General features: G+C 43.5%; 2 protein-coding genes across 4 annotated transcripts; one reads left to right on the forward strand and one right to left on the reverse strand.

The window, feature by feature from the left end:
• The first annotated feature begins 1,716 nt into the window (after positions 1-1,716).
• LOC147011442 (digestive cysteine proteinase 2-like) lies at positions 1,717-7,571 on the forward strand. The gene is made up of 9 exons (XM_085856108.1): positions 1,717-1,784; positions 2,346-2,430; positions 4,892-5,034; positions 5,236-5,427; positions 5,596-5,787; positions 6,142-6,307; positions 6,865-6,970; positions 7,142-7,254; positions 7,502-7,571. Exons 2-8 carry the CDS (start codon positions 2,352-2,354, stop codon positions 7,239-7,241), a joined length of 978 nt encoding a protein of 325 aa, XP_085712234.1. The 5' UTR covers positions 1,717-1,784; positions 2,346-2,351; the 3' UTR covers positions 7,242-7,254; positions 7,502-7,571.
• PACRG (parkin coregulated) lies at positions 7,396-13,733 on the reverse strand. Of its 3 annotated transcripts, none has more exons than XM_085856111.1 (5): positions 13,482-13,733; positions 12,476-12,610; positions 9,203-9,374; positions 8,904-9,050; positions 7,396-8,043 (listed from the first exon to the last, which is right to left on the reverse strand). In XM_085856111.1, exons 1-5 carry the CDS (start codon positions 13,566-13,568, stop codon positions 7,883-7,885), a joined length of 702 nt encoding a protein of 233 aa, XP_085712237.1. In that variant the 5' UTR covers positions 13,569-13,733; the 3' UTR covers positions 7,396-7,882. The 3 variants fall into 3 exon arrangements, with proteins under 3 accessions (XP_085712237.1, XP_085712236.1, XP_085712238.1); XM_085856110.1 differs by having other exon boundaries at positions 8,904-9,053; positions 13,482-13,729; XM_085856112.1 differs by lacking the exon at positions 12,476-12,610 and having other exon boundaries at positions 8,904-9,053; positions 13,482-13,730.
• Positions 13,734-14,205: the final 472 nt, after the last annotated feature.

A 14,205-nucleotide genomic window follows, 5' to 3' on the forward strand; every position in this document is an offset into this window, starting at 1 on the left:
GGCAACCCTGTCTGCTCGATCTGTTCACAAAAGACAGGCTCATGATGCCTACAAGGAATCATCAAATTCAGACACTTTGATCACATTTCCAGAGTCCAGTCAGCATCCAGACACAGACATATCCAGTCAGCATCCACTTCTGGAATATGAGCATGAAACTTCAAAGACTACTCATGAAATTTCATCATGCCAAACATGAGGCAGATTACTCTTCGTACATTGACTCTTTCATTGAAATTCTTCCTTCGATGTATTCGTAAGATCATGTGCACCATGCCTGCTGTCAGATCAGTTCAGGTATGGGAGCATGTGCCAGAGCAGTGCGTCGCTGCACCCACTTTCCACTGGAGCTCCAGGGGCCTCCGTCTGGCCATCCCCCAGGAAAATGCCTGGCCCATCCCCATTTCCTTGAGATTCTGATCAACTTGCTGCAACCATGAGGAACGTGGTCACCCCTTTGGTCTCTTCCACTCATGAGGCTCCCTCATTGAGAGAATCTGGTGAGCAGGATCAGCGTCAGGAAAATTAGCCACATGTTCATACAACCAAAGCGGACGCTCACGGACTATGCAGGTAACAAATCTCATTTGAGTCTCTCAGCAACCACTCGTTGGACACAAAGTCAGACCAGCGATCACCAAGGATTCTCGGAAGAGACCTGGAACCAAAGGAATTAAGTCACCATCTCAGATCCCTGATCAGAGTCCAAGTCTCACATCCGAAGAGCAAGACTATGAGCACCAAGGACTGGTGTCCGTATATTATATGGTGCCTATTGGATGTCCGTATATTTGGATGATTTAAGAAACCTTGAGGGAACATCCACTGATACACACTGAGTTTCAAAAGGGGCAATTTGTAACCCAGAAGGCTGGAAAAAAAACTTTTCAAAAGTTTTCCATGACCAGTTAAATGCAGTGATGAAGGAAGATTGGGGGCATTGTGGGAATCTCAGTGGTTTGTGGTTAAAACTGCTTCTGCTAAAATGATTTGGGGCCCGAAATGACCCCAAATCTGCCCCCAAGTACCTTTTGAATTCTGTGAATATGTGTAACCATGCCTTGTAACTATGGTATACCACATTCTGTCATTTTTATAGACACTATTGTATTTCTCATTGAATACATTTGTTGGGGGCCCAGAATGGCCCCAAATCTGCTCCAATATCCTTCCAAATGATGAAAATACTGTCGATGTTCATAGTCATGCTTTGTTAATCCGAACATACCACTTTGGAGTCAGTATAAGTTCTTAGAATTCATTACATCACTCTTCTTCATCGGCCACAAGAGACTCTCGAGGGGTATAAAGGGGATGACTAAATATATGGTGTGGGTGCCCAAAACTGCTGCCTCCTTTTTCATGTTTCTTTTGGGGGGGTATGAGCTATGTCTGTGACAAATTTCATAATTCCTGCTGGAAATGAATAATCCTTTCACCTGTCTGCTCCACTATATAGTTAGCGAATTGTTTTAGGTCCGAGTAAAGGTTGTTTTTTTTCCAATTCATTTTGGGATTATACCACAAGGTAAGAAGTGAAATATCACGGGATTTTACCAACCTGTCCTGCAGATGTTTTGGCGAGGACAATTCCCACTGAGATAATACAATGTTCACAGCCTTGGATTACATCGATTCATGATGTTTTTTTTTTATGATATTTCCATATTAATTGCTCCAAAGTCCATCTGATTTCCATCTCCCCACCCACACGAGGAAACCTTTATAAAGATGGCAAATTGAAACCAACAGCGGAGACTTCACCTGCTGATATCTCAACTCGTGTAAGTTACTCGCACTCTCCGCATTGCCTTGTCTCATTAACTCCGCCACCGTATGTGGACGGAGGTTATGTTTTGACCCCTCTTTGTTTGTCTGTCTGTTTGTCTGCCTGTCTGTATGTTTCTGTGAGCAGGACATCTCAAAAAGTTATTGACAGATTCGGAGGAAACTTGGTAGACCGGTTAGGTGTACGACAAGGATGAATTGTCTCGATATTGGTGAAGATCTGGATACAAATTTTCTTTTTTAATTTTAAAAGTGATTCTTCACCATTGAGAGAGAGAGAGGGCCAAAAACGATATATAGCACGATATCTCAAAAATTTATGGACGGGTTATGACAAAACCTGGCGTATGAATTGGGTAGGTGACAATACAAGAACAAGCCCATTAGATTTTGGTTCATGTCCAGATCCAGATCCGGCCTATCAGTGGGATACAAATCGTAGACTGCTCAGCATGGTAGAGGTATGCGTTCTACCGAGTGTCATTCTAGTTTTCCTCTTGTTTTGTGTCCTGTGATGTGTCATGTTGTGATGGACATGCTGTGTTTGTACCCTGCAGATCACCATGGCCAACATTTATGTCTTCCTTGCGCTTGTCGTTGCGGCAAATGCCTTGGACTGGGAGAGCTGGAAGCAACAGTATGGTGAGTCTCTGGTGTTACTGTCTATTTCTGTGTGAAACATATCATGGAGTACAGTAGTACTCCACATGTGGGGATGGGACGAGAAAAAAATGACTGCATACAAAATGATACACTGAAAAACTATACTATAGACTATAGAGTGAAGTCAAAATCCCTAAAAAAAACAAAACATACTTTTTATTCTTGAATACTTTCATAACTAACACGAATGAAAAATATGCCAGAATACATCGCAAAAGTACCAAGAGGGAGATTGCGGAATCAACGAATTGTTCATTCACCGAATTGTTGATAACGTTGAATGTCAACCAACCGAGTACAATATAATGGCTAAAGGTTGAAACAATTATAATTTTATTCCAACAGAAGGAAGTAACAGTGTATCTCAGTTGTTGCACACACACCATAACGATTGTTTTTAAAAATTGGATTAAAGAAAAATACAACCACAATACACCACAACCCGTTGAATGCCATTTTCACATGTGCAGAGAGAGTAACCCTCCCATAAAACTCACTCTTTCCCATTAAACTCAATGTCTGCCGTCAAGTCTCCGTTGCAGATTGTAAGGTACGACAAAATGCCTAATTTAGGAAGGAAAAGTGCCCAGAGCGGTCTGCTGATGCTTTATTCAATGGTCACAGGACAGGAGGTCATACCGGTTATTGAAAAGAGCATTCTGAATTTACATTCCCACATACTATACACGTACTATTGTTCAAGCAAATCGTGCAGTACCTCCTGCTTCTGGAAATAGATGTGATCATGTGACCTGTTTATAAGGCATCTATTTATTAGACATCCACAGGGAAGGGAGGAATTGGAAATGCCAATGTTGAGAAAAGGAACAGTAGGGAAGAGAATAGCAATAGACGTATCTTTTTATTGTGTCCTTATCGCTGGGGAGTAAATTGAGGAAATTGTGTCACCTCGTGTGTTCATTTTGAACAGAAATGAATGACCCCATCATTAATTGAACACACTGTTGTTATAGCTCACTGCTGTTGTGGCGCATATACCCATATCATCCATGCACCCTATTATGTCACAGTTTCTCGGCATGGGTTATGAATGTCATACATTTAATTCTTCACTCACATGCGATCATAGATCAGGTTTATGAAGTTTCAGAATTTTTGGATAAAGGTTTCAATTAAACCAATTATGGCTGTAATACGACTTCACTGATGACGCCATCGTTATCACCCTATATACCCCATGAGGAGTTGATGACATGTGCCAAGTTTAAATTTTATTCATTGAGCGGTTTCTAAGAAAATGATGTTTAATTTTTTTTCCTTTAATCCAATATGGCTGCCGTATCGTGCGATCTGTGATGTCATAAATTTAATTCTTCACTCGCATCGTTAATAGATCAGACAAATAAAGTTTCAGATTTTTGGATAAGGATTTCAATTCAATCAATTATTATGGATGGAATACCACTGCACCGATGACATCATCGTCATCACCCGAAATATCCCATGCGGAGTTGACATATAGTAAGTTTCAATTTTTTTTTTTTTGCGTGGGTTTCTGAGAAATTGATACCCAATTTGTTTCCTTTAACCTGATATGGCTACCATAACATGTGACCTGTGGTGTCAGAGTTAGCATTAAAATATTATCCATGGGGAGTCCCTCCTATGTTTAAAGTTTCGCATCGATCGGCCAAACAGTTGCAGAGACAAACGTTTTTAAAGCGAAAATATACAGACACGGATGCACACACAGACAGGGGCATTGCGGTAGCCATGCATCCCATTTGGGGCAAGACTAAAACTGAAAAAAACATGCAGGGATTGAATCCCCAAAGAACATCCAAACGAGGAAGGAATGACAAGGAATAACAAGGTATGAACGATACCACAATGCAACACCACAATCCTGTTACGGATTGCCATCACGACGTCTTTTGACATTTTTCCATCTCAATCCCAAAACAAATAAAATACACAATTTCACCAACCCACACTACAAATATACAACTACCTCTAACATAGACATCTTCATGTAATTGTTACCATTTCCATCTATCACAAAAATGTCAAAAGATATTGTGAAGGCAGATAAGGTCACAGGAATGGTCAGTCAGGTGTAATGTCGTGCAACAAACGAATAAACTTTGGGAAGGTTCGAAATGCTGACGAAGGAATAAGTGGGAGTGCTCAGTTCATCAAGTGCCATGGCAACCACAAACATACCGGGAATTGATAATTTGATCACAACGCCACACCAGAGCCCTACTCTTTTCAAAACATGCGATTTGTTTTTTTAATGTCCACATGCTGCTGTTTGCAGGTGGGACAACCGGCTCAATGTCCCTCAGGTCAATGCACTCCACTTCCTGGTGGTACTGCACCAAGGATAATATGAGTGGTTGTTTTGTTTGGAATTAAATCCCTCTGCGAGCGTTGTTTCTTCAAAAAGGAAGGTCTTTGAGTGTTTTCTGCGCTGCAGGAAAGACCTACCTGGGTCGCGGAGAGGAGGTTCTCAGGAAGAAAGTGTGGGAATCGAACCTGCAGATTGTCCAGCAGCACAATGCTTTGGCTGATCAAGGAAAGGCCACCTACCAGATGGGAATGAATGCCTATGCCGATCTGGTCAGATCATCATCTCCTTTATCAATACTTGTTTCTGTCTGTCTCTCTTTTTGTGTTCATCTTGACCTAATTTTGTTTAAAACGACAATCCAATTGCACATCGGTACTTGGATTGTCATAAGGACTTTATGTGTAACCATGGTCTCAACTTTAATTGAATCAAGTTTTTCGATCTTCCTTTTCCTGTCTTTGTGTATCCAGTACAATGAGGAGTTCATGGCCCTCAAGAATGGCGGGTGCTTCCTTCAGCCCAAAGAGAAGAAAAGCGAGGCGTCCACCTTTCAACCTCTCACTGGTGTCAGCCTCCCAGCCGCCATAGACTGGCGTGATTATGGCTATGTGACCGACGTCAAGGATCAGGGCCAATGTGGTTCCTGCTGGTCTTTCAGTAGTGTACGTAACCACAATACGGCAGCATCCATGAAACAGTGAAATTTGCATTCAGGACATCCATATGTCCTCGATTGAGAGTACAAAACCAAGCCATTGTCTGTTGTGTGTCCAATGTTTGCAATACGGTGTTTGTACAAGGTTACAAAGGGTATATGTGTTCTTTTCCAGACTGGTTCTCTTGAAGGACAAGTTTATGCCCAGAGAGGCCAACTGCTATCCCTCAGTGAGCAACAGCTCGTTGACTGCTCTCGGAATTATGGGAACTATGGCTGCAATGGTGGTTACATGGACAACGCTTTCAAGTACATCAAAAGTGCCGGTGGTATTGAGATGGAGAGCTCTTACCCCTACACAGCGAGAGTAAGTTACTTTAACCAGTTTGGATGTTTGTGACCTCCTTGTTTAAAATATTCAAGTGGTCGGGATTTTACAAGATTGGTATAGACAAAGGGCAAATGAAACGAAAGACCAAATACTGAATTGCAGTCATCAGTATGAACCCGAATAAGCAAAGAGCAAAGATAGAAATCATCAGGAGGAACCAAGATAGGAATCGGGTTTCAGCTGCTACTTCTCTGCGTTCAAACCCATCTGTGTGCACCCAAGAGAACGTTACCAAAAAAAAAAAAAACGTTTTTTGTCAGAATTCACAAAACTATAGACAGTTGAGAATGAGGAATGGAGTCAGGCTAACAAACTATCTTATTCCGACAGGATGGACAGTGCGCTTATGACTCTTATCGAGCAGCTGCTCGCTGCACTGGCTATGTGGATATCCCTTATGGTAGTGAGAGTGCCCTCCAGCAGGCTGTTGGTACCATCGGACCAATTGCTGTAGCCATTGATGCCACCGGTTATGGCTTCCAAATGTACACATCGGGTAAGAAATGTGATTTATTAAGCATTCTTCACCAGAGAGAGAGAGAGAGAGAGGCATGATGTACCAAATCTGATATTATAGCATGATCTTTCAAAAGGTTGTGGACTAGTTATTGCAAAACTTTATGAATGAGTGGGTAGGTGACAAGAACAAGCTGATTATATTTTGTTTAAGGTCCGGTTGCAGATCCGGCCGATCAGTGGGATACAAAATTATCACTGATCACCCTGGCGGAGGTATGCACTCAACCGAGTGTGGTTCTAGTTATCAGTGAAACTTTATTGGTATAACAGGATCTCTGTTTATTACACATGCAAATATGGTGGAAATCCTGATCTTCCATCCCCACTTCCCTCACCAGGCAAACCATCCTCTGTGAATTCGTAATAATTAGATAGCCACAGAGTAAGAATAACTATTTAAGTAAAGAATGTATTTTCAGGGCGAGCATATGGTCGAGGAAAGTATTACGAGGAGGTTAAGATTTGATATCTCACATGTTATGGTGGAAGTAAGGAAGTAAGAAACAAATATTTTATGTTTGTCCATGTCCCCAGGGGTGTACTACAATCCCTCCTGCAGCACATCATATCTGGACCACGCCGTGTTAGCCACAGGGTACGGGACATTGAATGGACAGGACTACTGGCTGATCAAGAACAGGTGAAATAAACCAATGTGTCTCTGGCACCCTGTTCATCTTCCTTATCCGATTCTGTTTCGTGGTCTTTCTCTGGATTAGTTTTCATCTGTTCTGTCCGATGCATTCACCTTTCTGATGTCATTAATCAAAACAACTGAGCTGAAGTCTTTTTGACATTTCCATTGACACAGTTGGGGAACATGGTGGGGAGACCAGGGTTACATAAAGATGGCAAGGAACAAGAATAACCACTGCGGCATCGTGTCCATGGCCAGCTACCCACTCGTCTGAGCACAAATCATCCGTACGTATATTTCTAAATTCATGGATACGTTGCACTACTACTGTATCCACAAAATCGATCTGTTCTGGATGAAATCATGTCTGTTTAACTTTGGAGAATGTTTCACGTTGTGAGCACATAACAGTAATGGATTTGTACGGATCTGTGTGTGTGTGTGTGTGTGTGTGTGTGTGTGTGTGTGTGTGTGTGTGTGTGTGTGTGTGTGTGTGTGTGTGTGTGTGTGTGTGTGTGTGTGTGTGTGTTGCAGAATCATAACAACGAAGTGATGATTCCATGTAAACTCATGGCATTGTGGAAATAAATATGAATCTTCCAAACATCTGTTGTGGACATCATTTGTGTAAAGCACAATCACCGTCAACACGAGTTTATTTTCATTGTACAATCACACAACATTAGGTGTCGAAACAATAAGAAGCATCTGCTTTTGTCCTTCGGATTAAATACGTAGAATCAAAGTATTCAGCATATTTGGATTACACCAGTTCAAATAGACGGAGAAACATAGTAAATCCCTCCAGGCAAACGTGCGGCACAGACAAGCAGTTGGCGATAGGGATAGTTGGAGAGTGAAGAGTGGAATTTAGCAAATGGGTTTGAATGAGTTGTTCTGGAATTGAAATGGTAATCAGTTGAACAGGCAAGACTCGTACAAGGGGATCATGTACTTTATGTTGATGAAGGCATCCTTTCCTCCATACCTCTCAAACAGCTCCAAGGTCTCCTTGATAAGGTCCCCGACATTCTCGCACCTCCGCCTGCCGTACTCTATATCATCTCCGATGTTACCTGAACCAGAAGGTGCAGGGTGTCACAGGCACCATTACAGCTATTAACAATACCATCGACTATGGGACACATCAACATCCTCTGAAAAAGCAATCAGTGCTGAGTAAAGAGGTGTTGAACTGTTGTACATGCCAAGACCAGATCACAGTCTTGTCTGTAAGTCACATTGAGTGATTTACCGCAGACCTCAAAAGTGCTCTTGTGTTCAAGAGGTCTTTGTTGAACGGATTTAATGAAGCAGAGGGAGAAATGTTGAAAAACGAACATGGTGAATATAAAAGCGGATGACCAATTATATTCCCACAGTATGTGTGAGGTTATAAAAGTCCAATCAGTGTTTACCTGTGTGAGTTTAGAGGGGTTTTCATTAAGATCAGCCACAGCAAGTAGCATTTCCATGGAGTTCCAAAGACTGGACTTTTATCCCCATTATATGAGGTCAAATGGTCAACTGAGCAGGTTATGTGAAATGGCACCTGATTTGGAAAAAAAAACAATTCTTCAAGCAGGAAGGACCAGCAGTGAGGAAAGGAAGTCCATTTTGCTCTCGCTCTTCCACCGGCCTTGACCATGTGTACAAAAAAAATAAAATAAAATGCTTTTCTTAACCATGTTGTGCAACAATGTCCAGCAGGACAACAATTAAATTTAAACATGGCTGGAAAATGGTCTGAAGCTAGATGTCACTCCCTTGCATGTCATTCTGATATCACCCAATGCTGATAGCTTCTGTCAGACAAGTTCGTTTTGTGTCTGGTTTTGGAAAAGTAAAAGTTAGACGTTTAAAGATGAACAAACCGGACACCAAGGTGGGCTGCAAATCAAAACAAAAGTGAGGACATGGTTAATGTAGTACTTACGGTTCTGGTTTTTGAAGATGTTGAAGACAGGTAGGATTTGGCGATAGTACGGCACGAGAGCCACTCCGACTCCATCGGCCGACACCACAAGATGCTGCAGGACTCTCAGTGTGGTGCAGATGATTTTCTGGTTCCTCGTATTTAGCGCTGCTGTGGGAGTCAGGTAAGTCAAGAGATTAAACTCTCCCATGAAAGGTACATGCAGAGGTAGTTCAAGTGTTTTGGGGGTTTTATTTAGACAATATGAGATATTAAAATCTCATACACGGTTTCCATTAAACATCACCCTCAGAACACACCCCTAATGGGGGCGATGAGCTGTGGAACGCAAGGTAAGATCTTCGGCCCGCCTCGATCAAGCAGGTCGTGGGTTCCCTGCCTGGCGAAAAGCTCGTACGGGTGTTTGGTCTCGCACAGCCCATCAAAGAACAACGGAAGGTAATGGAAGTAATCGAGCTTCTCCAGTTCGACCTGGCACATGGGAATCCAGAGATGTTCGTTGCATTTTCCAGTCCATGTTTTCTCGGTAATCAAACTGCGGGACATGCATTGACAATATCCGACGATAGTTTCACAATTTCTAATGCAAAAACTAAAACAGAAAACGCATGTGACAATGCAGAGCCACTCGAGGGCATATAGAATATTTTTTTTAAATGCAAAATGTATAACCCAATTTCTTTGCCTCGCAAACCTGCATCAGTGTGACGTATTATTTAAATGCCTTCGAATGAACGATATCAATTTGAGCAGATTTCGGTGTGGGCAACCACATAGTCAGAAAGGCACGGCTAACCTAGACATGATGACATATATTTGTATACATGATCGAGGCTCATGGGAGAGCCAGAGCAGAATGGAAAGGGGGAAACACCAACAGTAGAGTCGAAGTGATATTGATAGTGATGGGGAGAACGACACTTGGGGGGGGGGGTAAACAAGGCCTCTCCGACACCTTCAGCCAACATCACAAGGAACGATAAGATGTTGCTGGTGTACCTCTTGGCACATGCAACTGCAAGCTGAATGAAACATATGAAGAAGGTGAAGGGGACATTGGGGATGAAACAGAAAAGGAACAAACCAATGGACAACTAACAAATAAAAAGAAGGGAATGAGAGGGAGAAAAATCACAAGAACCTGGAAAAAAGGGGAAGTGCTTGGGAATGGGGTAATTTGGGGGTAGAATCGACAATGATTATATAGATGGAGGATGACCTGAGGTCGTGGTGTGCAGATGGCTTGATGTCCTGGAGGGAAGAATGGGACTGAACTGACTTGGGAAGTTGCTTCCACAGGTGAGAGAAAAAGAGGAACAAGTGAGTGGAGGTGAGCAGTGCGCTTTGATTTTGGGAGGGTAGCTAGAAGTGGGCTACTGGCAGATCGTGTGCACACTGCTGAAATCTGGAAGGACAAAGCCAAGAAAAGCCCAAGAAAAATCATGGGTAATTGTGAGACCCAGGAGTTTGAAAGACTGAACGTCCTCAAAAGGATTGTTTAAAAAGTAGATTGGGGGGGGGGGGGAGGGTGACTGCCAGACGGTTCTCTCGGAGAGGCAAATCGAGTGTTCGGCATTTGTCGCGGTTGAAAAGCATATTCCAAGTGTTGCACCAGCTCCTGATTCTATCATGTTCTGCAGAGAGGAAAGATGCTGCCACCTGCCTGTCTGAAGGATGAGAAATTATATGATGGAGAGTGGAATCATCAGCAAAGAGATATGCAGGATTTTCCAGGTGAGAAGATGAGAGGATACTGTTAAGAGCTACATGCTGACTATGTGAGTGGACAAAGTCAGTGAAGCATGACAGGATTGGACCTTGTATGCCACAAGCAGAGAGTTTGGATACCAAGACGAGGTACCACATTGTTTCAAATGCTCGAGATATGTAGAGAGAGGGATGGCCCTGATCTCATGTCTGACACTTAGGGTTTCCATCCATTGTTGGGAGAGTATAAGCAGCATGTTTATGGGAGAATGACTGGGTCTGAATCCAAATTGATGATCTGAGATGAGGATTCCATTGAGAGCCACATGTTGGGTTACGAGAGTAGAGGAAGTCAGTAATCCAAGAGTGGAGTTGGCCTTGGATTCCATTGGCAGACAGTTTGGAGAGCAAGGCAGGATGCTAGATGATCAAAAACTCCAGATTTGTCCAGAGAGACAGCTCTGATCTCATGTTTGATATTGAGGGCTTCCACCATTGTTGTGAGAGTAGAAGCAGCATGTACAATGTAGAGTGACCGGTGATGTGGTCTGGATCCAAATTGATGACCTGAGATCAGGCCGTTGGAGAAAAGGTTAAGATTTGTTGTCAACTGCTATGATAGATTACATGGCCTTGCTTGTAATTGGAAGCAAGCGAAACGGCATGTAGTTCAGAGGATCAGTTTCTGCACCATTTTTGTGTATTGGAGTCTTCGTCATTCATTTGCAGCACAAGGCTCTGGGGTAGCATCATTGGCTGAGTGTGTGGCTGGCCCACTGATGCAATGCCCTCTGCTGGTTAAGACAGGAATTTGTCATTTGTCGAGTGCCAGCGACAGCTTGCTGACTCTGCGCAGAGGACACTGTGGGATGTTTAGCGTCCACCAACAAATGCTGGCAGATGGGACACGTGTTCAAAGTCCATCCAAGAGACGGCACAGACAATGATGAATGACCCTGCCTGTGGAACACCGGGATTATAGTTTATAGCTGGGTCAGGATTCGAACCCAGGCTAGACAACAGAGAGAGAGAGAGAGAGAGAGAGAGAGAGAGAGAGAGAGAGAGAGAGAGAGAGAGAGAGAGAGAGAGAGAGAGAGAGAGAGAGAGAGAGAGAGAGAGAGAGAGAGAGAGAGAGAGAGAGAGAGAGAGAGAGAGAGAGAGAGAGAGAGAGAGAGAGAGAGAGAGAGAGTTTTTAGGACACATGAGTTGATGACGTCTGGTCCAGTTGAACAATCACAATCGTGGGTTGCCAGAAATTACTCCACATCATCAGGTGCAAGAAAACAGAGTCCAAAAGCAGTTTGGTATGACTGGGTTTGGTAAGTATACAGAGTGTGGGGTTGGCGACACAAGATTTGGAAGCAAACACATAAATGAGGCTTTCAGCCTTCTCACGAACAATCAGGGATGGTGCCATTTGAAGAGAGGGAAGGGATGGAGGGGGAGCATTCACCAGAGACAGATTTGACAAGGTGCCACCAGGTCTTTGAGGAGGGAGACATGAAGGAGATGCCACCAGATCTTTCATCCACGTTTAAGGTATAACGTCAACTTGTGGTCAAGTTAGACAACTTTGTCGAACACTGCTGGTGAGCCCGAGGCCTTGTACCTCACCTCAGAACATGGGCGAAAACTCATCGGCTCAAAATATGACTAAGGCCACCCATGGCAAGGCCAGAGAGAGAAATGCTGCCAATGGGGGTACATAGACGACGTTAGATCTTGAACGAACGATCTACATTAAAATAGATCTTCATGCGGACATTCACCCACACACAGACAGATTTACAATAACCTCTCCCCCTTTCAGGCGAAACGAATCACACATGCAAATGTGACGTCACACGGGGTGTACAATTAATTACCTTCCAGTTGATGGGGTTACTCATGGAGTTGTGGTTCAGGGAAATTGGAAGATCCCCTCGTTCGTAATACTTACGGAAAACAGTCGGCTTTACAGGACGCTCTTGAAAGGCCCCTGCCTTTGGAGGACCCACCACCTGATTGAGAAGGTAACGTCAGTCAAAGTTTGTCGTAATCTTCATGAAATTTTTGCCACAAACTTTACTTGATCCAAAGTGTCAAACTGAACAGGGAGTCCTTCTTGTGTTTCGATCCCTGATTGATCAATGGACCTGATTCTCTGTGCGCAATGAACTTTTCACAAGGAGTTATACTTCTGTACCAAAAAAATATCAACAAGCCATATTGGAAAGCACGAGGGAGGAGGGTGGGGGGGTTATAGCTTGCTCTGTGTGTGTCGGTTCGCACAGAGGTAAACGGAGACGGAGAGGGGTGAAAAATAGAGTACCCTCCCAGCTTTGCGTACGTAATAAATGGACGAACTCGAGTTGAATCCTGAGCCTCTTAAAAAAAAACGTTGAATTTTCGCGACGAATTCCCATCAATTCTGTGCCGTTCACGTACGTATGACGTCATCGGTGAGATTACGCGTGACGTCACCGATCCTCGTTTGCAGACACGTTCACGTATTATGACGTCATCGGTGAGATTACGCGTGACGTCACCGATCCTCGTTTCCATCTACATTCACGTACGTAATGACGTCATCGGTGGGATTACGCGTGACGTCACCGAACCTCGTTTGCAGACACGTTCACGTACGTAATGACGTCATCGGTGAGATTACGCGTGACGTCACCGAACCTCGTTTGCAGACACGTTCACGTACGTAATGACGTTATCGGTGAGATTACGCGTGACGTCACCGAACCTCGTTTGCAGACACGTTCAGGTGCGATGACGAACTTAAGTGAAACAATCAAACAGATAAATAACAATGAACAGTGTTCGTCAGTTCGCTGTTCACGCGTCATGATCCAGTCCTGTCACGACCCCCTCCTCTCTTACCGGGTCGTTCACTTTCCCTGATGTGACGGTGAAAGCGAGGGAGACCCTCATCTCTCCTCTTCCGTTGCCATGACGACTCCGCAGCATTCTCTCCCTTTTCTTTTGTGTACTTTCTCTTTGCCGTTTTAATTAAAACTCCGCTCCGCGTCCTTCTCTTTCTGCCTCTTCCCGTTGCTGCGGACGCGACGCTTCCTGACAACGGTTGCCGCGGAATCGATGACGTCACCCGCGACGTCCCTCGCAACGCGTTCATCTTGTCGAATGAAGCTTATGATTTGGTTGTTGAGTTTCACCTTTGAGACGAACATCGGAAAGTTCACGTTATCGTGTTTCATCACGACAGGAGGATTGCAAAAGTCGTTTATATTCTTAATTAAAAAAAAAACAGTTTTACTTTATTCACAATAAAACAACAACAACAACAACAACAACAACAACAACAACAACAACAACAACAACAACAACAACAACAACAACAACAACAACACGACCATTTACAATAACAATAAAAACAAAACTATCAATAATTAGACAATTCAGAGAGCACCTTACCTCGTGCGCACATGAGCAAAAAAAAGGGATATGAGAAGGTTATTGTAAACGGTTGCTTTGCGTTTCCAAGCACGATCGAAATTTCCAACAAGCCGCCATTTTGTCAGAATCTCGATATACCCCGTGTAGTGTACTGAAATGGGAGATGCTTAGCAGGCAGGCACGATGCGGA

This window comes from Eptatretus burgeri, chromosome 15 (assembly GCF_056783735.1).
Source record: "Eptatretus burgeri isolate ZD-2024b chromosome 15, Ebu_testis_v1, whole genome shotgun sequence".
NCBI lineage: Eukaryota > Metazoa > Chordata > Myxini > Myxiniformes > Myxinidae > Eptatretus > Eptatretus burgeri.